This window comes from Epinephelus lanceolatus, chromosome 9, assembly GCF_041903045.1.
Source record: "Epinephelus lanceolatus isolate andai-2023 chromosome 9, ASM4190304v1, whole genome shotgun sequence".
In the NCBI taxonomy this organism is placed as follows: Eukaryota; Metazoa; Chordata; class Actinopteri; order Perciformes; family Serranidae; genus Epinephelus; species Epinephelus lanceolatus.
The window spans coordinates 8,772,694-8,798,472 of record NC_135742.1 but is presented as its reverse complement, the minus strand read 5'-3'; the positions used below and the strand labels follow the sequence as shown (position 1 = coordinate 8,798,472).

The 25,779-nt window shown below is 40.5% G+C and overlaps 1 protein-coding gene across 2 annotated transcripts in view; it reads right to left on the bottom strand.

Moving 5' to 3' along the window:
• Positions 1 to 3,087: 3,087 nt before the first annotated feature.
• LOC117252584 (metal transporter CNNM4) overlaps positions 3,088 to 25,779 on the bottom strand; it is a 78,764-nt gene continuing 56,072 nt past the window's right edge. Inside the window, exons 5-9 of one of the 2 annotated variants that reach the window (XM_078170515.1) lie at positions 23,829 to 23,925; positions 19,245 to 19,307; positions 13,330 to 13,386; positions 8,669 to 8,847; positions 3,594 to 3,999 (exon numbers count right to left, since the gene is read on the bottom strand). In XM_078170515.1, the coding sequence (XP_078026641.1) occupies positions 3,742 to 3,999; positions 8,669 to 8,847; positions 13,330 to 13,386; positions 19,245 to 19,307; positions 23,829 to 23,925 (654 nt within the window). In that variant the 3' untranslated portion in view covers positions 3,594 to 3,741. Of the gene's footprint in view, positions 4,000 to 8,668; positions 8,848 to 13,329; positions 13,387 to 19,244; positions 19,308 to 23,828; positions 23,926 to 25,779 lie in introns of both variants that reach the window. The other variant, XM_078170514.1, reaches the window with a different exon arrangement.

Sequence of the window (25,779 nt, the reverse complement as noted above, 5' to 3'; positions counted from 1 at the left end):
TATTTGCTGCAGAGGAGAGGATGAAACAAACAGGACAAAGGTGATGTCATATTTCAGTACAACCACAACAGAGATTCAGTAGTTTTACTTCTGCAAAACTTTACACTGTTTGTTCATCGAGAGAAGTGGAATTTTAAGACTGTTGATAGAGAATCGGACACTGTGGATCTTGGGAAAGTAGCAACATTAGAGAAAAAAAAATCCACGTCTGCAAACTCAGAAATCTTCAGTGTGCCTCTGAAATTAAGTGTTATAATGGAATTGTTTTTGGTGAACCCACTTCACCTACACTCTGTGTTGTTTACCCAATGTCCTACATTTCCCAGAATCCCATTTACCTGTGATTTATGTGTATTCAAGGGTGAGTTAAGTATTATTCAACCAGGACCTTATTTTCTCATGTTATGTGTCTAAGTGATTATTTGAGACAAACAATTTTAGGAATTGGTCCAGTATTGAGCGACAGTGCTACAACTGACAGGTCGCAACATCCATTTACATCCACTAAAAGTGTTTGTTTTTGCCACTGACAGGCTTAGATTGTTAAATAAGTGTTTGACAATATTCTGGAAAGGATCCCTACAGAGACGGACCTTTTTGTTAAAGAGTAAGACCCATTTTGTTCAACCAGAACCAGCACAAAGTCACCTTCGCCACCTCCAACAGACTGCATTTATATAATCAGTAATTTTAGCGTGTATGGAGCCAGCGTATTTTCACCTATAACTGGGTGAATTAAGGGTTTATTTCAACCAAACCAGAGTTGGTGGATGTTGAAACAGTGGAAAGACAAACCAATATGATTTATGTGCATTTTATTTTGTTTCTGTCAACTCTGAATGAAGTGTGTTTCACATGATAAAATTACTGATTATTTAAATGGAGTCTGGTGGAAATGGTAACGCCGATTTCAGGGGTGTTTCTGGTTAAACAAAAGATTTATCTGTAGGGAACCAGTCCATACAACACATTCTCACTCAAACCTCGGCAAATAGCGACATTTGGTCATGGACCTTCCACGTCCAGATACGACATGCAAGGTACCCTGGGTGTGTTGGTCGGTGACCGACAAGTTCTGCCTGTTACATGAATTGTCTTCTTCCAAAATAAACTTGCGTTTTCACAGGAAATTTACAGTTTATATACAGCCTCTTTCAAAATAAACAAACTACATTGGTACAACACCGCAAATTGACATTTTTATTTCCTCCAACATCTAATGCACGTGGTTGGGTGTAGGAAAAAAAGAACAAGGTTTGGCTTTATAATCTTGCGAGACGCGAACACCGCTCTCCCTGGTGAAAGTTGGTGTTTCTTGGACCCATCCACCAACTCTCCCACCCGCCCTACTCAGACTTTCGCCGCCTTCACTTTAGTTCTTGTCCAGCCGTGTTTCCCCGATGCCACTGAGCACTGTTAAACTATAACGTGAATCATGCCGATGTTGTCATTAGTGTCTAATGCCGCCCAAGCGTTGAATTTTGACGACTTTGGAGTGAGACCGGGTTGTTCTTTAAAGCTGTCTGACACTTGAAATAGCAATCTGAGCCTGTCAGTGGCAAAAACAAACACTTTTAGTGTATGTAAATTAACAGTGCACAAATGCCCCTAATGGTTACATTGCATCCTGTTTTGCTGCTTCCGACTGCAGCTCTCTCGCTCAATACATGACCAAATTAAAAAAACTGTTGTTCCCATTTGTCACGTAGACAAGCAAACATAGGAGAAAAGGGTCCAGGTCAAAAAAAACCGAACCAACCCTTTACGTGTGAAAAAAAAGTAGTGATACTGACAGAAGCAAAGACAAAGAAAATGGTGAAAACACAACTTTTCCTGTGGCTGCATTGCATTCTGGTATATGTAGTTACTAGTGTGGAACTCAATCCCTACCACAGATGTCTTCGCAGAAATAACAAGACTATAGAGCAGCTGTTTGTCTTTGGTTTCAAACACAAAACCTGATGAATGACTTATGTTTCATGTTGTACATCACTAAAACAAAATCTATGAAACACCACTGTGGTTCTGCTAGAAATCAGGCAAAGAAAAAAATCTGTCACAAGACACAACATTTAAGAGTTTCAGGAAAGATTTTTCCTTTAAAATCTCCTCAGAAGTTACAGTAAAATATATCTGGAGTGTGTGCGGTTCTGTGAAAAAACATGCATTGTGATGATTAGAAAATATACAACATTGTTTCCCATGAGAAAAAAAAATTTGGCTGATGTCGGGGCTAAGCGGCGTGTTTGGCTGCAAAAATACAAACAACAATAAGGTTTGCTGTTCGGAGTGACCCCCTTCCCCCAAACTGATTTACAAAAAAGGAAACCCAAACATAACCACTGAATGCAAAATGACATTTAACATGTAAAATCTCACAATGAGGCAAAAATAAAAATCTCATTTCTCCTCCCCCGTCATCGACAATAATATATGTACACACACGTATCGAACTCAATAAATAAAGTCTCAGATTTCTTAAAGTATATTCTAGTCAGAATGTGATCAAGCTTCCCTCTTGTGGTTTCTGTTCCCACCAAGTCTGGTGACGGCCATTTTGGTCACATACACACACACACACAAACACACACACGCACCCCTCGCTTACAAAGCAGGAAAGGGCTTGCCAATTCAAAGTGCTCTCTGCACGACCTGCCTTTTCAGATCCGTCGTGGGTGAAACTAAAAATCGAGGCACCGGGGAAGAAAACCTTTCACAGAGAGGAGTCTGTTTGAGAGCATGAGGGGGGCCACAGTTAACGTACCCTACACATTTAATTCAACACATTCATAATCATCATATTGATTGTCTTAATCACGATACAGACTGGCTGTCTATTGCTGCTAAATCTCTTAACAACTCTGGGATAAAGGCTCTCGGCTACTTACTGCTTCTATCCAGGAAACAAGAAGGAAAAAAAAATTTATAAAAGAAATCCACCTCAAAGCCTCCCCCCTCGAAACACGAGTCCGTCTCACACAGAATTCATCAATAAATATCTCACTATAAATTTCTACGGAACATATATTACTTTGTTTGAACTCCGCTGACATGCTCGGGTCGTCTTTGTCTTCTAGCTGTATGGATGGTGAGGAGGGGACGCGGGTTGCTACACATGCGGCGGTGGGTTTGGTTTGCGGCTTTCGGGTTGGACCACACTTGCATGTATGTTGTATGTACGTCGGCAAAGGGGAGGAGGAAGAGGAGGAGGAAGAGGGCGGAGTCTCCCTGAGTCTCTGATTAGGGACAGTGATTGGAAGCAACACACGCATACACATTTAAAAACACACACACAGAGGAGGAGGTTCGCAAATCAGCGAGGCCTCTGAAAAACGTTGATGGGCATGAGAGGGAGGAGCATCCTGGTCCAGACAAGCAGGTCCTTCAGATCTTTGTCGTCAGTTAATACATTAAGGAGCACGTGCAAACACATACAAACACACACACACACACGTACAGACACTCTGTTCTGTCGATGAACTACCATAGGTGAGTGTTGGGTTTGTGGTGAGTCTGTTTACGATGGAAACGTGTGCATGTGTGTGTGTGTGTGTGTGTGTTTAATTGCTGCATATTTACAAAATATGCACGCACATGGCTTGTCTCTTTATGTCAGTGTGTCTGCATTCCCACTCATACACACAAACACACACACACTCCTCCCCTCCTCAGCATACATTCGAGCGTAGTAGTGCATGCGTGCAAAGAGTATGGAGGGGGTCGGGCCAGGGGGGCGGGGCGTCAAATGCTGTTCTCCAGCTGGCTGTGGTGGTTGGCTGTGTGCGGTGAGTTCTGCTCGTTGAGGAGGAGGAGCGTTGTCTCGTCCGGTCCGTTCTCCGTCGGAGTGGAGTCCGCTCCCAGGTCTGTGATGGTGGTGTTGGCAGTGGCGGGGGGAGTGGTCTGATCCAGGCGGATCGTGTTGTGGCCGCTCTCTGGGGACTGCGGCGTGCTGTCCAGACGGGACGCCATCAGGCCGTTCTGGTACTGGGCACGTGTGATCTGAAGGAAAGAGGAGGGAGATCAAAGCTGAAGGTTGGTGTTGAAGGTAAAGCTTAGAGGAAGAGGAACATTTGCTCTCATGCTGAATGAATTAGTTAAGATCCGGTCTTTGAAACCATCAGCTATCAGTCTGACGATGATAAGCCTCTGAAAGTAACGGCCAATATTACAGTGTAGTCAGCAGATACGCAGGCTAAGATATCCTTTTCCTTGCACCGCTCATTTCGGCTAATGTTGATATCTGCATAGAGTGTGCCAGTAAACCCGGAACTCCGTTAGCGCTTTTAGTACTTCCGGTTCTCTCGTCTAAAAGTCAATACGTTTTTTGAATGGGATTTTGGTAAAATGCCTCAAATAAGGTCTGTGGTTAACAAAAGCTTAAGCGAGTTTCAGGTTTTGTTCTACGACATAAAACACGTCAGTAAATACCCTATTTGTGAATTCTGAAGCTTTTACGTGTCATAAAAAAGGCAGTTGCTAACAAGTTGCTCAATACGACTACAAACCCTGTCGGGGACATTAAACATCATCACCCCCGAACAGGCGAGAGTGCTGGCAGTCCGCCATTACAGCTTCTTATTTAGCTTAAACAGTCTGATTTCCCCATTAAACAATGTTTTTAAAATAAAGCGGCCGAAATCAGTTGAAAGCTTAGTGGCGGTGACGTCAAGAGTCATGCGACCGTGGAGTAGTCATGTAGTCCGTTAAAGCCTAACGTTAGCTTTTTACTTCTGGCGATCGCATTTAAGCTTCAAATGCGGCATGAAAGGTGTTCATATGTGAAGATTATCTCACCGAACAAAACCTGTAAGTATCATAAACTTGTGTTAGCCACAGAGCTTATTTTCTGACATAATCCAAAACGCAATGCAAAAATCACATTCACTTTCTCTTGCGGGAACCAGCGCGATGCTAAACTTCCGGGTTTTGACGTCAGCCCTGGCACACTCTATTTGAATGCAGATAAATTTAAAGATACATTATGTAACTTTTCCACATTAAAATGACTAAAAACAACCAGACCGATGTCATATATCTTGCTGTGTTGTGTACTTACATTATCCCAAACATTTCCAACTATTTTCAAACCCCGAAAAATCTCTAATTTTAATCAGGGACTCGTCCGTGTCATTCGGTCTCCGTCATCTGACAGCAGTGTCATATCCTCTTTGCGTTGTGTGCCAGAAGCTGTCATAAATTGACTCTTTATCCAGTTTTAAGCCACATTTTATGGTCATTTTTAACTATATATTTTAACCGAATGAAGGATTTTAGTCAGCAGACGTCTGAATCTTAAGTTATCAGAGAAACAAGCTAAGCTAACGTTAGCAGCAGCTCCGCTCCAGCCCCTGCTGTGCCAGACAGCATCAGATAAACTCTAATTTGTTTCATGAACTGCTTTACTCAGTGTTTTTAACAGTTTTAATCACCTAGTCCATTTGTTTTGGAGATGATGAGACCTCTGCGGATAATTCAGCTTCCACTAAAAACATCCTGAACGTCTGGATTGTAAGTTATCAGAGAAACAAGCTAAGCTAACGTTAGCAGCAGCTCCGCTCCAGCCCCTGCGTGAAACTGCTTTATTCAGTGTTTTTAACAGTTTTAATCACCTAGTCCATTTGTTTTGGAGATGAGGAGACCTCTGCAGATAATTCAGCCCCCACTAAAAACCTCCTGAACATCTGGATTGTAAGTTATCAGAGAACAAGCTAAGCTAACTTTAGCAGCAGCTCCGCTCCAGCCCCTGCTGTGCCAAACAGCATCAGATAAAGTCTAATTTGTTTTATGAACTGCTTTACTCAGTGTTTTTAACAGTTTTAATCACCTTGTCGATTTGTTTTGGAGATGAGGAGACCTCTGCAGATAATTCAGCCCCCACTAAAAACCTCCTGAACATCTGGATTGTAAGTTATCAGAGAACAAGCTAAGCTAACTTTAGCAGCAGCTCCGCTCCAGCCCCTGCTGTGCCAAACAGCATCAAAGAAACTCTAATTTGTTTCATGAACTGCTTTATTCAGTGTTTTTAAAAGTTTTAATCACCTATTTGTTTTGGAGAGGAAGAGACTTCTGTGGATAATTCAGGTCCTGGTAAGAACGTCCTGAACGTCTGGATTCTAAGTTATCAGAGAAACAAGCTAAGCTAACGTTAGCAGCAGCTCGGCTCCAGCCCCTGCATGAAACTGCTTTATTCAGTGTTTTAACAGTTTTAATCACCTAGTCCATTTGTTTTGGAGAGGAAGAGACCTCTGCGGATAACTCAGATCCCACTTAAAACCACCTGAACGTCTGTATCTTTAGTTATCAGTGAAAAAAGGTGAGCACAGATTAAAAGGACCTGGGCTAGCAGCCTCTTCCCAACGAGTTGAAAAGTGTAGGAGAAACATTGATTTTTACCATGAAACTGCTTTATTCAGTGTTTTTACAAGTTTAATCACCTGGCTTGTTTGTTTTGGAGAGGAAGAGACCTCTGTGGATAATTTTGCTCCTGCTAAAAACCTCCCGAAAGATGAACACTGAAGGCAACCTAACCTGGAGAAACTGGCTGCAATTGTGTTTTGCCTTTTCAGCTCTCCATACACACTGTTTACTTGCTGCTCAAACATGACTGGTCAACACTAGTTGGACGACAAACAGAAACTAGAACACTTACGATATCAAAATCTTGTCCTATCGCTCACAGACTCTGCATACATACACATGCAAATATCGTTTTATAGAGATTAGACTACACTGATATCACTCTTACGTCTGTACAGTAAATAAGAAGCTATATACTGAACAGACAGATGTGTTATATTCATCTTCTTTCCTAACTCACTGCAAATAAACGAAGAGAGGAAATTCTCTGAATGAAAACAATCTATCCCTGGAAAAAATACACTACACTGTAACACACTTCAAACCAGTAAGCACTTATTTATTTATTTTTGCAGGTTAATGGACGTCTGTGCATCTAGGTTTTTAATTTGTCTTTGCTAAGTTCTATTGCTTCATTCAACAGCATTTAAATGACTGTATGTTTATGTAAAGCAGGTCCTGACTTCATGCTGAAATTAAATGCTATTGAGCAAGCAGAGAAAACCCATTTCTCTCTCTTGTGTGCAGTGTTCACAATCCCAGCTCACATGTCTCTGCCTGCCTCGAATTTGCTGCTGGTAAACACGGATTTTATCATGACAGGTGCTGGAGAAAAGAATGCTACGACAAATAAGGCAGAGTGTTGAGAGAGCAGGAAAATTTCCCGGGACTTGATCCAGAGTATCACTTTACTCTGAATCATATCCATTTTGATCAGATACTAGAGCACAAATGATTAACCTTAAGCTGGCTCACATGACAGCACAAGGATTCTTTGGCAACAGGCTATTATTTTGTGGAACACACTGGGTGAAGAAAACAAAGTAAAGATATCAGACAGTTTACAAAGAGGTACAAAGACGGTTTCTTCACAAGGTACAGAAAAGATTAGAGGGAATGTAAAACACACTCAGGGTGATGATGTTGTCGGAAATCTCAGTTTTCTAATTTGTTTTATACACAAAGTAATATTGGTTATAAGGTATTAAGAAGTGCAGTGGTGTAAAGTTAAGTTGTTATTGTTTGTCTCTGTTTTGTAGGGGTTTTTTCTCTACAAATTTATTCTTTTTAAATATTAAAATAAATAAATCAAAATCATTAATGTTTAAAACTGTAAATTAAATGAAAGTTATGGCGGCCCCCCTGCAGTATCTCTGAGGACCCCTTGGAGGTCACGGACCTGCTGTTGGAGACCCAAATTTTGGGTAGTTGTTATGCTGATGTTTGTTTAAGTGTTCATTTTTCAGATCATTTTGGTTATAACCATGGTTGTTCATGCTATAAAAAGGGGGTTTGATGTCATGATTGACAGCTGTGTGTGCCAATCAGAGAGCTTGTGATCACTGGCGCTGCTCACGATTGGTTGGACGGCGAAACTTGATATCACGGAGATTGCTACTGTGTAGACTCTGGCTCCAAATGACGTCACCAGCATAAGATGGTAGCTAGCTGCCATATCTAGGATGTTTTGGCTTATGTTTGTACGGCTGGAGGAAGTGGAGACACGTAGTCCATCTTTATATGCAGTCAGTCGCCCCTTTTACACTGCCTGATTTTTGGTGAATGTTGGGCCGCTTTGCCGGCAAGCTGCGAGCGTTTAGACGCACAGAGCCGGATTGGCGAGTGGATCCGAGGTGCCCAATTTTTTCTCATAGGGTAGACATATTGGCGGAACCCTTTTAGTTTAAACAGACCGAGGCGGCGTTCCGCAACGGGAGGGGCTGTTGAAGACTTGTGGGAGGAGCTGTTGATGACCCCGCATGTGCGAGCCACTGGCGGTGGATAAACAGGAAACAGCTGATAGCAGGATTTAACGAGCAGCTAGTAGCAAGAGGGAAACACAAACAAACGCAAAGCAAAAAAAAAAAAAAAAAAGGTGCATTCCGTATAAACAAAAGTAGGTAGGCGGCATTTTGCTGCACTCCCCGATTTTGGTTTTATACTGCCAATGCTGAAAGAAGACTGATTTGGTAACCATAAATAAATAACCAAGGCTGTGGTATAAATACTCATACAATACCATACGATGCTATGGTATGACTGGTTTCCACTCACTTGCTCCCACTCCCACTAGACTGAATTTATAACTAACCTTGACAAACTGCAAGTCGCTGAGAGCTCGGACGTAGAAGTCGGGCGTGTACTGCTGCGAGGGGATGCTGTTGTTGAGCTGGCTGTTGCTGCCACTGACGGAGAGCGACTCCGACCGGTCAGCTCCGCTCAGAGAGGCAGTACGGTTCAACCCGCTGAGGTGGGACGGCGAACGAAACTCTGCACACACACACACAAAGGAAAATGGTTATTAACAGCGTTTAAAACAGAGCGAACAGACAGAATCTATCAGCCCATCCTGCATCCATCCATACATACATACATACATACATACATCAAACAGTCAATTGTTTGTCACTGCAGAAAGCAGCTTTCTACAACTGCTTCAAAGCCATTGATGAAATAAGGACTCTATGATGCAGATCAATGGAGGACCTCGACAGCACAAGATGCAGTGTTCAAATGCAGGTTAACGTCAATGATATGAATGAGTAATTAGTGTGACACAGTGTAATGAATGCACAAAATAGCATCTAAACAAATTAGATCCGTGAGAGCAACAGAGACAGAAGGGGCTAAAAAAAAAAACAGAGGTTAATGTTAAGTTATTCACACACACACACTCATCTCTACTACATACCCTTTGTTTCACTATCACAGCTGCAAACTGGTGTCTGTCTCACACCCAAGGGCAGTGACACACAAAACTTTCCAACAGCATAACAAGATGTGACTCAAAGATGCCTCATATCAACCAAATTTGTCATCTACTCACATCCAGCACATTGAAGGTGTATTCTTTGAAAGCTGAGTGGTGCAGGATGCAAACGAACAAACAGCTTAAAGGTACAGTGTGTAGGATTTAGGGGGACATATTGGCAGAAACAGAATATAAAATAATAAGTATGTTTTCTTTAGTGTTCTTTAAAAATATAAATGGTTTGTTTTCGTTATCTTAGAATGAGCTGTTTATATCAACATAGGAAGCAGGTCCTCATCTATGAGGGCAGCTTAATACATCACCATGTTGCACCGCCATGTTTCTACAGTAGCCCAGAATGGACAAACCAAACACTGGCTCTCGATAGATTTTTCTATGTGAAACTGCTTTTTTCAGGATTTTAATCAGCTTGAATCACAAGGTCTGTTGATTTTAAAGTGGGAGAGACCTCTGCAGATAATTCGGCTCCCAGTTAAAGTCTCCTGAACGTCTGGACCATAAAAAAGGTGAGCATTACATTAGCAGGTGCTCATAGCAGACAGGCCGCACACTGCTTTCTAACATGACACTGCTTCATTCAGTGTTTCACCCGTTTAAATCACAGTGTCCATTTGTTTTGGAGAGGAAGAAACCTCGACAGATAATTTGGTTCCTGGTAAAATCCTCCTGAACAATGAACACCAATGAAACCCTCAGCAGGAGAAGTTTCAGCTGGTTGCAATCTGCAATCCTCATTGACAGATGCCACTAAACCCCTAAATCTGACACACTGAACCTTTAATAACAGAGGTGGAAATTAAATGGATTAAATACTGTAATCACTCAAACGCAATTCATTTTATTCAGGTTAGGACGAGATTGGTAACATGTAAAAGGAGGAGTTCAGCTCTGCTATAGCACTATGCAGAGGTTTCCTGTACAATAAAAGCATATGTAAAGAAGTACATAAACATTTAATAAATGGTTTATAACACACTATAATGGACCTGTAAGCAGATATAAGTGTTTATTAATGTATTTTTGAACAACTACAACTCTTCCTGAGGGCTGGTATAGAAACCGATAATAGAAAAAGTCCTATTAGTTGAAGAATACATTCATAAACACCTGAAAATGTCCTTACACATACTGACAGCTGCACTACAGTGTCTTATCGATTATTTTTGAATGTTCAAACAGTGTTTATAAATTCTAAATATGGGGTTAAAGGGAAGTGTTATTATCATAAATACTAACATCCCTAAAAAGTAAACTTATTTAAACCGCGTTCGGGCAGGGCAGCTTAATTTATTTTGTCCATGACCCACAGTTGCAGGTGATCAAAGAGGGGAGTTAAAACCAGTTCACCAATATGACGTTCTATGAAATGTTACAAGAAATAAAAACATACAATAAATGTAATTATGGCTTTCTGGTCATATCTAATCAAAAACCCAGCTGTTTAAATCAGTGGTACTCAAACTTGCTCTCAGTAACGCACCCCCTCTGAAACACTATTTCTAGCAGACTACTCTCTGACCAGCACAAACTATTTTTGATAGAAACACATAGATGACAAGTGTAAACATGAACTCGATTACATTTACATTTTTAGTGAACATTTTACAGTGTAATTATTTTAGGAATTATGCAGTACTCTAAAGTACCCTTTGAGGTATCCGTTCCCCCATTTGAAAAACACTGGTTTAAATGATCCAAGAACAAGGCACTGCATTTTCTTTTATCATTATTGATTATTCTGCCAGTTATTTTCTTGATTTATTAACTAATTATCTGGTCTATAAAATGTCCAATACCCCCCAAAATTCAACTTTCTGTGATATAAAATATAAAAACTGTAAAATACTTCCATTTAAGAAGCCAGTAACGGCAGATCTTTGCAATTGTTACCTGAAAAGTGTTTCAATAGATTAATTGGCTGATTGTTTCAGTGTGTACATATATGTTGTCTCTACAGGGCCGGGTGTTAAAGGGTCAAATGTGAACAATTTTTCCATTTTGGGTGGTTTAAAGCTACAGTTGATAACTTTTACAAAAAATAACTTTGTCATATTGGCTGAAACCGTCACTATATTCACAAAGAAGTATCGTCTTGAACTACTTCTAAACCAATCAGTCGAGAGTCTCTAACGCAGCCGTCAATTGTGTCAATCACTGCTCGTAAATTGAGGTCACACTGTCAAACTAGGCAGCACTGATCACATATGAATCAAGATTTTTTTTTTTTACTGCTTTACCAATGTCTCACCTCAAATGTTTTCATAAACATGTTTTCGTGTACTGTTTAGCTGTAAAATGAGAGAGTCTGTCTCCTGACTCACAGCAACCAGGCCGAATCTCCTATGTGGGGCAGTCAGTGTTGCCAACTTAGCGACTTTTCAGACCCCTCTAGCGACTCTTTTTCAAAAAAGCGACTAGCGACAAATCTAGCGACTTTTTCTGATGTTATTGAAGACTTCTGCAGACTCTGTTGTGAGAGCACGTATCATTCTTATTCTTCTCAACGAGCAGCGGATGCTGCCGTGGGCTCCTCTCTCACCCCAAATCACTCACAGACGGCCCAGTCCTCCCTCCTAGCAGCAGTCAGAGCAGGAGATGTTAACCCCTCCACATCCAGACTGCAAGTGAATCGCGCATGCGCGGAACCGCCGCTGGCTGATCCCGACCTGGTTTACAGTCAGGGCGGGTTGTAAATGTAAAATTTTCTTTGTCTAATATAAATCACTGAAACAAGGTTCATTTGTAGTTCTAAACACATTCAGGGTGTTTTTTTACTCAGTTTTTGTCTCTCCCATGACGTTTTTCCTCTCTCCTACAGCAGCCATTACAATTACATGCATATGGACAATTATGCAAATTAGGCGATGACGTCATTTAGCGACTTTTAGGACAGCCAATAGCTACTTTTCTTACTGAGGAGTTGGCAACAGTGGGGGCAGTTTGTACTTCATGGCGATACCATATCAGCTGGTTAAACATGGCAACAATCTAGTCTCCTCCACACATACTCCTTTGCGACTGGTTGAGGCTGTGACCTCGCCAGTCAAAGTTCACCAAAGTTGAACTCCATGCGATGCGAAGATGCAAATTATTCACAACTTCACTTGCACTGAATGGAAGTGAACAGGAGGCTAATAGTGGTGTATGTGTGGATGTACCCTAGTGCCATGTGAGGCACTAAGATGAGAAGGAGGGGAATGATTTTTTTCTCGTCTCATATAGGGATGGGCGATATGGCCCTCAAATAATATCACAATATTTCAGGGTATTTTTTTGATATTCTTGATGATATGACAAATTAGTAAAAGAAAAATAAAAAAAAGGTGTATGGAGAAGTCCGGGGCTGTTCATAAAACATTCGGGATGCCACAGTTTATTCCACACTGCTGAAGCTGCTCCTCTTTTTGGAACCACCGCAGAGTTGGTAGTAACTTCGCTTTCAGCCATGCTTGTTGTTGCCGTGGGTAACAGTATGATCTCAATGTCAACAAGTCAAAATATTGTGAGCATCACAATATGAATTTTTCATATGATATTAAAAATGATACTGGTATTATGGTGAACAAGATGACATGACACACCCCTAGTCTCTTATAACTCTGTGTATGTAGCGAGGCAAATATGACAAATACTTATTTTCATAATTGTTACCAACTGCAGCTTTAAAGGAGGACAACATCCCAGAGAAAACACTCAATTCAGTGAAATCACAATAAATGACAAGTCTTTTACTGCAGAACTCTGAGTCATCATTATTAACAGTTTCCTGACAATAGTAAAAAATATTAACAGAAAATACCTCCTTTTTATCACCTCTGCTCGGTCAGACTGAAACTACAATGACTAACAGCCATGTGTTCTACCCAACTGACTGCTGAGCATGCTCGTTTTCATCAAAACAAAACGTACTCTCCAACTTGTTACACACATACACACACACTTCACACTCATGCTTTTTACCAGCTGCTGTGTATTATTACCAGTAGGTGTGAGTCTTCCAGCAGGGGGCCTCAGTGAGTCATAGGAAACTGTTTTACCTGGACACGTCAACTGCGTTAGCTTTCAGGAAATTAAGCTAGCTAGCTAGTTAATCCTGGATATCTACAGCTAATGTTCTAGTTAGTGGTTAGATTTCACTCAGTCATGAGGCAGTATTTATTATGTTGATATATTTAAGATATTATTTGTTAAGATCCAGTAGGCAACTTCTCTTTATTTACATCTGCAACTTAAGGCAGTAATTATAACACATATTGAGGGGAACACATCCCTCCCAAATATTCACATGTGGTCAAAATGTCCCCCTTAATATACTGATTAAAAAATATAATTACATTGTTGTTGTTTTTTGGGCGTGCTATGACAGGCAACCATTGTCCTAAACAATTATGAGCAAATTTAATCGTAATAATTAACTACCAGTTCTAGTGTTTTCAGTTTGTCCAAAGCCCTTTTACACTGCCTCTTCAAGGCGGGAATATCACGCAGTTATTCCACCTCGCCGTTCTGTGTTAAAGGTACAATCGCAGAACCAGGGGACAGAGTTGTCTCGTCTTTAAGCCAGCATATGAGGTAGTAACAGCGCCGAAATGAAGTCAATATAAATAGAACGACCGGCAAGATGGGATCGTGTGGAGCGCAAGTGTGATGTTTTGACATGTCACACGTATGACCCAACACGGGAGACTTAAAAAGCAGTGGATAGCAGTTAGCAGCTAACTCAAAGAAGAAGAATTTTGGCAAAAATGTCTGCCAATTGAGAAAACAATGAGGTACGAGAGCTCCTTACCCTCTGAGCTGAGGACGAGATTAACCGCTGAATAACAGGGATGGTAAATGACTGTTACTGCCATGCTAAGCTATTATTATTGTTTATAAAGCGCTGCCAACACCTTTTGTTATATGTCACACTAGAGGCCTACCCTGTTGTGTTACATGTCATGATTGTCACGCCTCTTTTACTTCCCTGGTTCTGTACAAAAATGCAATGGGGGTATAAAGACGGGACTTCGTAGTGGCCCTACAGCACGATCTCTGGGCAAAAAGGGCTCAAGTGGCGTTGCTGCACCCCAGCAGAATTCGTTACTCAACTGCTGTGAGCACACTAAATTATAACACTATACCTTCTCTCTATTTCATTACTTTCAAATGCATTAAAATGTGGAAAAGTAGAATGTAATATGAGTGCTGAAGAGTCAATTATTTATGTAACAGTAGCTTTTATTTATTGCGTTAGGCATAGTATACTGTAAATATATACTTGTTCATGATGAATAATATCATAGGATGATGAGGACATGACTACACGGGTATATAATAACTAATAAAAAATTAGTTTTCAATTTATTTATTTTTTTTCCTGAGGGGGTGCTGAGGCCTCTCAGCAGATCTGGTCCACCCCCAACATTGACTTCATGACGACAGCCTTCCTACAACTTCACAACTATTCCTAAGCAAAGGACTCAATACTTATTTAGCTTCTGCAGCAACAACAGGTTTCTGAGGCCTTTTTTTTAGCACTCTTGAGACCGACTAACAGAGTCCTGTTTTTGTTGGGGAGACTTAAATAAGATTAACGAGCCTGTCAGAATAACATCTAAATATTTGTGCTATTAAATGTGTATTTTGCCGTTTACCTCACAAAGTGAAGAGCTGTTTATTTTGTGAATAAAGCGTGACGTTAACGGTTTCTTGAATTTCCATTTTCTCAGCTTCTGTCACATTACTCATCACGAACTGACGCAGCCAAAAGTTTTATATTCACAAATATTTAGATACACGTCCATGTGAACGTGATAAGAACAGATTCCAGTTTTTATTTTGAAACGTGGACAGACGATTAAGATCATGTGCTCTCAGGACTGAGCTCAGAGAGGAATATACCAAAACCTTATGCGCATCTTTAAAAAACATGTTTATTTGATGGTTTATAACTTCTCTGTCTAGTATTAAAACCTATGGAGGAGTTACCTACTGGATCTTCAGTACTCAAGAAATCAGTGAATGTTTTACAGCAACCAAACTTCTACTTGTGAACTGGTGATCGCAGAGTGAGTTAGTGTTTTAAAAAAATCAAGGTGGACAAGTGATGGACCCAATTCCAAATAACACTCCTACCCTAATGCCACATCTTATAATGAAAAGACAAACATTTTCATCCATAATTATAAGACTGAGTAGGAACTGGGATTACATTTGGAACTGGGCATTTGTGATCAAGTTAAGAGAAAGATATGGCTTTTTAAAAACTATTTGTTGTGCTCTAAAGGACTACAATCTACGTCAGCAATCAATTCACTTTGAGTCTTGAAAACTAGAGTTTATAGTACACCATGAGAGCGACGGATAGGACAACATTAACCAAAAATAATAAATAACCCAGGCTGCATCTCAATAGCTCGACGATCTCTCCTTCATACCACCCAAATACTGATGTAAAACAAAGGGTAGGAAACCATCTGAAGCTATTAGGATGAACCCGAAGTCGATGCTGCAAAGAGCGGACAGCTTAACGCCCTCGAGGGGCTTCAAGGACCATCTGGGTGTCTCATGATGTTGTCCTATCCCTCTCCGTTTTGTCTTAGAGGTACCATATGATCATTTCCTGTCCCCAAGTGCCCCGCCAGTTTCACAACTGTGCTGACATTTTGTTAGATAAGCTCTTTGGTCAACTTTCTCCAGCCAGGCTCAGACTACAGAGTTTAAAAATCATAACCAGTTTTGAAATCAGGTAGCATCGTGCACATAAAGAGAAACTCCCCAAATGTCCTTCTCTTTAAAATCAAACATGACCATACAACAAGATTTAAAGAGTAAACACATTACGGGATATTATTGAGGATACTGTGCCAGAGGGAGCATGAACGCACCACCTCATGTGATCTCATGGAGAAGCAGATGTAGTCTTTGAGCAGTTCAGGAGGTTTATGCCTGGATCTATAAACCTCTCACATTACCAGATAATCTAGGACGAACATTTGTACCGACCAAGATCCCGTGCCGCATTTCTCCTCTGACTGATAGGAAGAGTTGGTCGGGGAAAAAGTGGCCCAAAATGCCTGAGTACTCTGAGCCCGGTTTTACTTTGCGACAACACGAGTGGTGCCCGTTTCACCTCTGCGTCCCCTCTATGCTTCTGTTTTCCCATGCAAAGCTAAGAAGAGCTGCAACGATTAGTTGATTTGTTGAAAAGTTGATTGACGGAAATTTTTTTGGCAACTATTTTGATGATCTAAAATCATTTTTGTTAACTTTTCAAGCAAGAAAGCCAAATATTTGCTGGTTTCGTGCTTCTTAAATGTAAGAATTTGATGCTTTTCTTTGTCATACATGATAATAAACTAAAGAGTTTGGGATTTTTGGACTGTTAGTCGGACAAAACACACCTTTTAAGATGTCACCTTGGACTCTGGGAGTGTTTTTCACCATTCTCTGAGATTTTACCGACAAAACCATTCATTGAGAAAATAATGGGCAGAATAATAAAAATAATCGTTAGCTGCAGCTCTAATGCTTTGACTGTAGTGTTGGCATGTAGCTGCACAGCTCTCCTGTTTCCTGCATCTTCAAATACAGACTTAATTTGCCATTTCAGAACAACAAAGTAAAATCTTCTTTCTTGAACCCCTGAGTCTCATCAACCAGTCTCCAGAGAATCATATCATGTCTTCATCTCTTTCTCCTGTCATTAAATTACTCTAATGTGCTTTCTTACAACAATAAAAATCAACTGTTTCCCTAATGTGCCCTCCTTCCTCGTCCATATCTTTAATATGATTTTACAGACATTACCACAGCAGACAAGACAAGACAGACCAGTTGCAGCTTGCAATTTTCAAGGATCTGAAGTCTAATATGCTGTTGTAAACTGTTGTGCACATACAGCACGTAAATGTAATAAGTAAAATGATTGCTGGTGAGTGCACCCTTTGGTTAATATGACCAAAGGGTGAGATATTTGAGATATTTTGTACAAGGGCTGCGGATTACTTTCATTTTGTGCTAAATGTGCTCTCAAATAATTGTTTGGTCTATATATCATCAAAAAAATACTTAAAGCTGTCCACAATATGTTCCCAGAGCCTGAGGTGTCAACTTTAAATCTCTATTTTAGTCCCATCAACAGTCCAAAACCCCAAAAAATGTAGTTTACCATCAAAGCAGACAATGAGAACCTGCTAATATTCACATTTCAGAGGCTGAAAGCAGACGATTTAAGGTTTTTCTGTTTAAAACAATAGTTAAATGTTTGATCAGTTGATCAACGAACCATTGCAGCCCCTGTAAGTACTCAGTGCAACATTCTTTACAGTTGAAGGATAAACTTGTGAGCGCTCTCTTCTGGACAAAGTATGTAATGACAGCAGTAGAAGATGCGTTCAGATGTTTTACTCGTACACTTTTACTCGGTTACAAGTGTAAAAGTCCTGCATTAAAATTGTAATTTTCATTTCAGAACAAAACATTTTATATTCCTGACTTTATTTAGTGGTGCATTAAATGTGGTCATTTTAATGTTGCAGCTTGTAAAGGTGGAAATAATTTAATTTAATTTATATACTGCTGGGTAGCTTCACTTCTAATATATTAGTTGATTTATATTTTGTATGAATGATGTCATCTCTTTATTTATTCTTTTATTTATTACCATCAGTTTTGTGTATATATGTGTATATAAGAATTTCTATTTTCGAAATGTTCTTGTTATTATTTATATCTTGCTGTAAGACAAATATTATTGGTAATAATTTAATATATTAGAAAAGGTCTAGAAGAACTAATTATTGTACAGCTTTATACTGATGAGGAGATACATAATTGACTATTATTAATTTATGGAGAATGGCTGGGAATAAATAAGTTTGTACTTCCTCCAACTGATTTTTTGATGTTTAAATCAAATAATTATATGTTGTTTTCAGTTTTCTTGCTTTCTTTAGGAACCTGTTTTTTTTATGTCTGTCTACTACCGTATGATTATTTTGTTTATTTGCGACTTATATGTTCAAAATAAACTGCTACACTGACTGACTGTCAAGGTAATTAAAGCTGTAAAAATAAATATTTTGGTGTAAAAAATACAATATTTATCCACAGAAATGTGTAGGTTAGAAGTTAATGCACCTCAAAATTATACTGAAGTACAGTACTTGAGTAAATGTACTTAGTTACATGTCACCACTACGTGATGGCAACACTGGTGACATATTTTTGGCGTTTCTACTCTGCAGTTTAATTGTAGCTGCTGGCCAACACACACATGGAAATTTGAGTCTGAGCAGACAAACCTCTTCGTGACAAAGTAAATCTTAATTCACGCTGCACAGTAACATGAACGCTGACCTCCACCTACACGTGTTTGCTGAGAATAGACTGACCAACCACCTCCTCTCTGCCTCCCACTCACCTGCTCTGCAAAATTCATGCAAATTAAAGTTGACTCAGTAAAACTAGATGTAAAGTAGGTTTTTGTTTGGTTGAACAAAGAGCTTATTTCCCAAAAAGCAGTTGTTATTTTGTAACTCTTCTCTGTCTTTAAAGGGTAAATCTACATTGAATCACACGGGGGAGAAAACTGCTGCTGCACTGCTGTGTGTGGGGTAAAACTGCTGCACCATTGGCTGCAATCAGTGAAGTCATAGGTGGTAAAGTATCACTGATAGGGGAGCATAAAGAGGTGCAACCCATAATCCATTGTTTCAGCCCATACAGAGCAGCGAAGAGCAACTACCTGCCCTCAGTGATCATTAATCCACCCTCTATGACAACAAAAAATTTCATAGCTAAACCTGGCGAATCAAGCGCCAGGCCTGCCCGCCCACTCAAGCCCCACCCACCCTCCTCCCGAGCCCCACCCGTCCTTGGTGTTAAAGGACCCAGACATGCCGGAGTTTACCTGGCAACCGAGAGAACAGAGAAAACCTCTTAAAGGAAAGGTGACGAGGACGAGGTGCAGCCACTGAGAGGAGAGAAGGAAGGGAGGGAGGGAGGAGGTGATCAATGGGACAGAGGGGGGAGGGGGATGAAGGGGAAGGAGGGAGAGCGAGTGAGACAGTGGGAGACAGAGAGACAGATCTGCGTCCAGACCGGGCCAGGACATGCGACAAACATGAAGACAATCTCAAACAGGAACATCACACGTCAGAAAAACACTGTTTGAAGGTGACAGTCGTTTTTGGTGAAATGGGTGAATGAGGCTGACGCTGGAAGCTCGGAAAATGAAAAAATTATGCACATCCCAAATTCCTGTCTCTGCCCGAAGCACCTGGAAGAGAGAGCTGTTGAGTGTTGAGATGAAAAACAGGATAGGAAGAAAGGAAAGAGCAACTCTGGGATCAGCATCTGGTGGTCTGTGTGTCAAGTGAGGTGTTCATGGTGTCTTTAAATGCTTCTATTACAGACCTACAGGACATAAAAAGTGGTCAGACAAGACACACCCTTATCTCTTTCATGTTTTGATTAGTACACCAACTAGACTCAAAATTTTCTGCACTAGTGCCGATTAAATACCCAAGCTTCTGCAGCAGATCGTCTTTTTTATTTAACAAAAGACACCAAACTTTCTAAATGTTAAATGTCCTCATACAAACTAACATACAAGTGGCAAATGTCTGATTTTAACCAGTAAATATCCATATGAATATAGAGAAGTCAGACGAGCTGTTCGTACTTGGTGCTAAGGACACACTCTGGTATGAAACATTAAAGTATTTATTTTCAGCCCTTTTGGTCAGCGTCACAGAACACATCATGGAAGATGTCAAACACAGCAAAAGAAAAAATCCTGACCTGCTCATCTTTCCTTCAGGGCCTCACGAGGACAAACTACGCAGGATGAAACAAACTGTATAACGAGTAGGGGTGTAAATCACCAGTTTCATCACAATACGATATTTTCTGATATTCAAAAGTCTGCCACGATACGATTTTGATTTGATACGTCTATTACGGAGGACACTGCCACCCCTTTCTTTTTTACCTTTGGCCATAACAGATAAAAACAACACATAAATAATAAGTTAAGTTCATTTAAAACTGACTACAGTGCACCTCTGTGCACCGCGCTCACGTGTGTGCGCTTTCGCGAGACTGTGAGACATGGGCACCGCGCTCATGTGTACAGAGAGGCAGTCAGAGCTACAGGCTACAATGAGGCTAAAAACAGAGTTCAAATGACGTTATTCCAAACAACTTTTTATGTCGGGGCTTCAGGACACTTGGATCACTACGGAGGAGCAGTATGGAGATATTTTGTGGTTTCAATTATGTGTTTTTGGACGTTTGAATCTGGGGTGCTGTCAGCCTCCATTAGGTGGAGTTGTGCTGCTACCTCCTCTCCCCTTGGATCTCCGCAAGTGTTGTGAGGACTCTAAAACTTCACCTGAGCCTCCATTGGCATATGGGTGAGTAGATAATGGCTGAATTTTCATTTTTGGGTGCACTATCCCTTTAACTTTCTGGGCTTTCTGACAGAGAGACCTTTCTGGAAGAAATCTTTTCATTTATCCCAAACCATCATCTTTCTCCTATCTGTTTTAAAACTCCTCCAAACAGCCATAAAACACAGATCAACAACAAGATCATTTAACAAAAGTATAGCAGACTTTTTTCCCTCTTCTCATAGCTCAACAAATTCCATGTAACGTTATTATTTTTCTTCCTCACTGGTGATTTAAGCCACTGTATCTCCAGACAGAACAGCTCGCTTGAATTTCAGCCTGCATGCACATTTTTTCAGCCAAACACTGTTAAAACAGAGCAGCTAATGTTGCTAAAGCAAGAAGCTATAGCGGAATGAGACGCTCGTCCAGGCAGGTAACGTTACGTCGTATTTTATCTCGTAATAACACTGTTTACATAGGCCATGAGCTCTGTCTGTTGGTCCTTATTTTTTAACTTATCCTCGTTGTCTGTCTCTCGGCTGCTTGCCGTCTGCCTGCCACTGTTTGACAGTGACAGACTTTCAAAATAAAAAGCCTATCCTCAGAATGACGATATGGATCGATGTTTTCACTTTGCATTCATCATTAAATCGATATATCGATCCAGATCGATAGATCATTACACCCCTAATGACGAGCAGCAGACAGACATACGAAAGCAAAGGGAGGAGCAGATTTTGAAAAAGCAGAGACATGACAGACAGACAGACGGACAGACAGACAGACAGACGGACGGACAGACAGACGGACAGAGAAGCTGAATTTGAACAACAGAAACAAAACAGAGGAAAACTGGCAGATAGGAGAAAGATAAGAGTGACTTTCTGTATTTTAAAGGAGTGACAGTTTGTGTGTAAGAGAAAGAAAGTGCTCAAGAGGAGGAGGAGTTCAAAGGTCAATGTGAGCCTCCATCAGTAAACTCAAATCAAACCTTCCTAAATTAGACCAAAAAGCTCTGGTTTTTATTTCACACAGTCCAAAGAGCACTTTTCCCTCCTGGGACTTCACATCTGTTGACAGATGTTCACAAGCAGGTCATCAAGGTCAACCCAAAGAAGGAGGGCATGTTAGAGAAGTGTAACTGTGTGTGTGTGCACATTATATCTGCTATATTCAGAAATAAATCCTTGCATTTATTTTAAGCTACATGGACCGGGTGCTCCATGTTTACCACAAGTTTACGAGATGAAAACACAACACATGGTGTCATGGAAAACATCTTACACTGTCTCAAACTTCAGGCACTTAATTAAAGTCATAAGACCAAATGACACCCACGTGGTACGCCAGAGAAAAGTTTAGGCATTGTACATTTCTGTAGACGTGTAACATCAATGTTTCTAAAGTGACGCAGTATACAAGCTGACTTTGTCATCAGGAAGTGAAGAGGATAGTGGATGGTGTGACGCTTGGGTGAGACGCCTCATTGCTGGATCATAAAGGGCCCCTCCCACCCCGACCCCTCACTGTTCACCCTCCGGAGCATTAAAAGCAGAACCAACAGACCTACAAACAGTCCGTAAGATGAGATCAGTCAAACGTGGCATGCCGATTCTTGGAGCAGACACCACCTGACCATTGTAGCAGGGCCCATGCTCACAGTTCCTGACAATGAGGTGCCAATTGGGCGCATGATTGTCAGCACCTGGGGGTACAAGCAGCTCAAAACAAGAGTCAATAGCAAAAGTAGAAAAAAGGCTGTTTGGCATTGGCAGAGAAGATTTGGCAATTTTTTCAAGGGCGCAACCCACATACTGAACTCTGCTGCTCATCCCACAAATGCATGTGGGATCCTTACAAATGTGGCACCATTTAAAAAGGGAAACAATCACGCTTTCCAACGGTATAAGATTTACTGACGTGGGTGTTTTTAGCGGCCTGCCACAGAGACATCACTAAGTTTACAGCTGCAATTGTGCCACCAAATCTGTGAATTTTCAGCCAAAACATGATCTTTTCCTCACCATTTTTTGTGCCTCACCTTACCACGTTAACCACAGTGTTGCTGAAATATAAAGTTTTAACTTATCTGCTGCATAATAACATGAAAATGTAACATATCCGTGGTTTGCAGTAATGTACAATGCCAATATTTGTCTGGCTATGGGGTTGAAATGTGCTGCGGTTTAGGCCAGGACTCTCTAAAAGAAGAAAACCCTGATCACAAGAAATTATTCTGATAAAATTTAAGTCTAAAAAATAAACATCTAGGGTGCCTTTTTAGCATCTGACTCTGTCTCATTTACATTTCTTCCTCAGTCGAGCCAATAAAATAAAATGAATTTAAAACATTTAACTAGTAAGACACACACACACATAAAGTCCAGTGAGCACCTTCACACCAGTCACCAGATGGGGCTGTTTAAACTGGTGAGATCTGTAAATATTGCACTGCAGTTGGCCTCATCGGTATGTCCCCCCACTGTCCCTCTATGGGTGTTAATGATTTATCTGCAGCTGCTCCATCTGCATTATATATCGATGAGTGATGACCACAGTGGTTTCAGTGACTGTGACAAAATGTCCTGCAGAGAGATGATGTGTTGCAGCATATTTTTAGTTTTAACAGACCTTCAGCAGCACCTGCAAAAAACACCTAAGATGCTTTGTTGTGGAAAAGCAAAAAGGAAGCAGCCACATAAACATAAGCATGTGCTCTCATGCTGATGAATGACACTCTGTTGTAATGCACTGTGAATGGAGGTAAAGAAACATAAATTATCCATAGTTGTAGTTCGTATCTTTCATTATCATCAGTTATTTATTCCTTAGAATTCACAGGATTACTGATACTCACTGAAAAAAAAATATGGTTACGACACTACTAACGTTCAAGTCACTGTAATTCAACTAAATAAACATTATGTCAGCAGAACAGGCTGTTGTACTCTAAAATTTTGCCACTAGGTGGCAGCAGAGGCATTTAAACCTGAGACATTACACTGCAAAAACAAATTTAACCTTTGTGGATTAATTAAAAGTGCATTAATAATTAATAGGAGAGGAGAGGAGAGGAGAGATGGAGGTTCTGGACTCACCCAGTGTGGGAGCACTGAGCGCCATGACACCGTAGAACGAGAAAGGTCCAGTCTCAAACTTCATGTTCTCATTGCCGGCCTCCACCTCCACTCGTCCCTGAAAAACAAACAGAAACAAACACTGGTGTTATATGACACATTACGACTCTTACAGTAGGAACAACATCCAGTTATTACAGGTGGGTTCAAGCTAAAACTTGAAAATGATGATGAAAATTTAATTAAAATTGACTTTAAAACGTATCTTTCTTGCCTTGCAAATAAAGCGTAAAAATGTCCTTGTTTCCTCTGAACTGTTACTCTATCAAGGACCGCAGTTCACGGAGCGAATGACATGACTGACAGCTGCGTTAGAGACTCTGATTGGCTGTTGCCAATTGTAGTCAATGCCATTTGAGGCAAAAGAAGGGAAGGGGGGACATGTGTTTTTACAGACTGTCTCGTAGATAGATAAATAGATCCTTTACTGTCATTATGTGTTATACAACGAAACTTTTTTGGAGCATTTAGCAGCATTTAAACGTTACACATGCACCAACACACTCTCGCTCGTCGCATCATTCTCACAGTCACATGCACACACATTCATTATTGTACTGTGTTCTTCTTTCAGGATAAAGTGACAGTTGTTGAAAGGTTTCTGGAGCTGAAAGTTTGCAGAAGTAGTCGAACTTCAAAGTGGAATAGATTGAAGGAGCAACAGAGACAGAGAGACACAGACAGAGAGAGAAATTCATTATTTAAGTTTACGTTATTGTTACAAAGACGAAAAAGACATACTTCATTGGGTGCCTCACTCAGGGGTGCCTCAGCAGTGCCCAGGAGGTGAACTAGTACTGTACCTCTCCAGCTACCAGTCCACACTCCATGCCTGGTCTGTGAGGGGACCTGAGCTGGCGATCCAAGCCAATTCCCTATGGACTGAGCTACTGCTGCACCCTTACCACACTTATTACTAATACTTATGGCACTAGTACTACTCCAGTATGCATTTATGCATCAGCATGACATCACATATTCAGATTGTGGCTGGGAAAGGCTGCAGCTTTACTGCTATCAAGTCTAAAAAGGCTTCAAGGTCACTCAGTATTTCCACAAATTGCTTTTCGCTTTGCAGCAGGATTCTTATTAAAGCTATCTTTAGACAAGTGTAACATAATATGACACCAGCAGCCCAGAGAGAGAGAGAGGGAGATGGTGATAAATATTTAATATACTGAAAAATAACAATAATAAAGAAGGGATGGGGCACCCAGTGGCTTAGTGGGTAGAGCAGGTGTCCCTTATACAAAGGTGATGTCCTTGCCGCCACAGCATGCATGCCATCCCCCGTCTCACCCCCTCACACCTAGACTGTCCTATCTAATAAAGCTGAAACGCCAAAAATAAATCTAAATGTGGGAAAAAAACTTAAGGCGCTTTTAAACTTGAAACATGTGGAGGTTTGAATCTTACAAAACTGCAACAAACAATTGTCATTATTAGTCAATCTGCAGATTAACATGTCCGGAGTCAGTAAATAGTCGACAAAAGGTCAGAAAATGTGAAAAATGCCCGTAATAATTTCACAGAGTCCAAAGTGATGTCTTCAAATGTCTTAATTTGCCCGACCACCGGTTCAAAACCCCAAAATATTTGGTTTACTATCCTGATGACAAAGAAAAGCATTAAAATCCTGATATTTCAGGATCTGGAAACAACAAATTTAGCTTAAAAATTACAAAAAATATTATAAAAATAGTTACAGATTAAATTTCTGTCGATCTATTCGTTGAGTAATCGCAGCAGCTGTAAACAGACCCACAGAAAACACTGGACTAGAAGATTACTAACTCATAAAAACAATGATACTGCCTTGTAACCCTGACGTTCAGTTTTTGTGGAGTTACACAGTTTAGCCTCTAGAGGGAGCTACAATCATGGGTCAAAACAAGGTGGCGTACAGTATGCA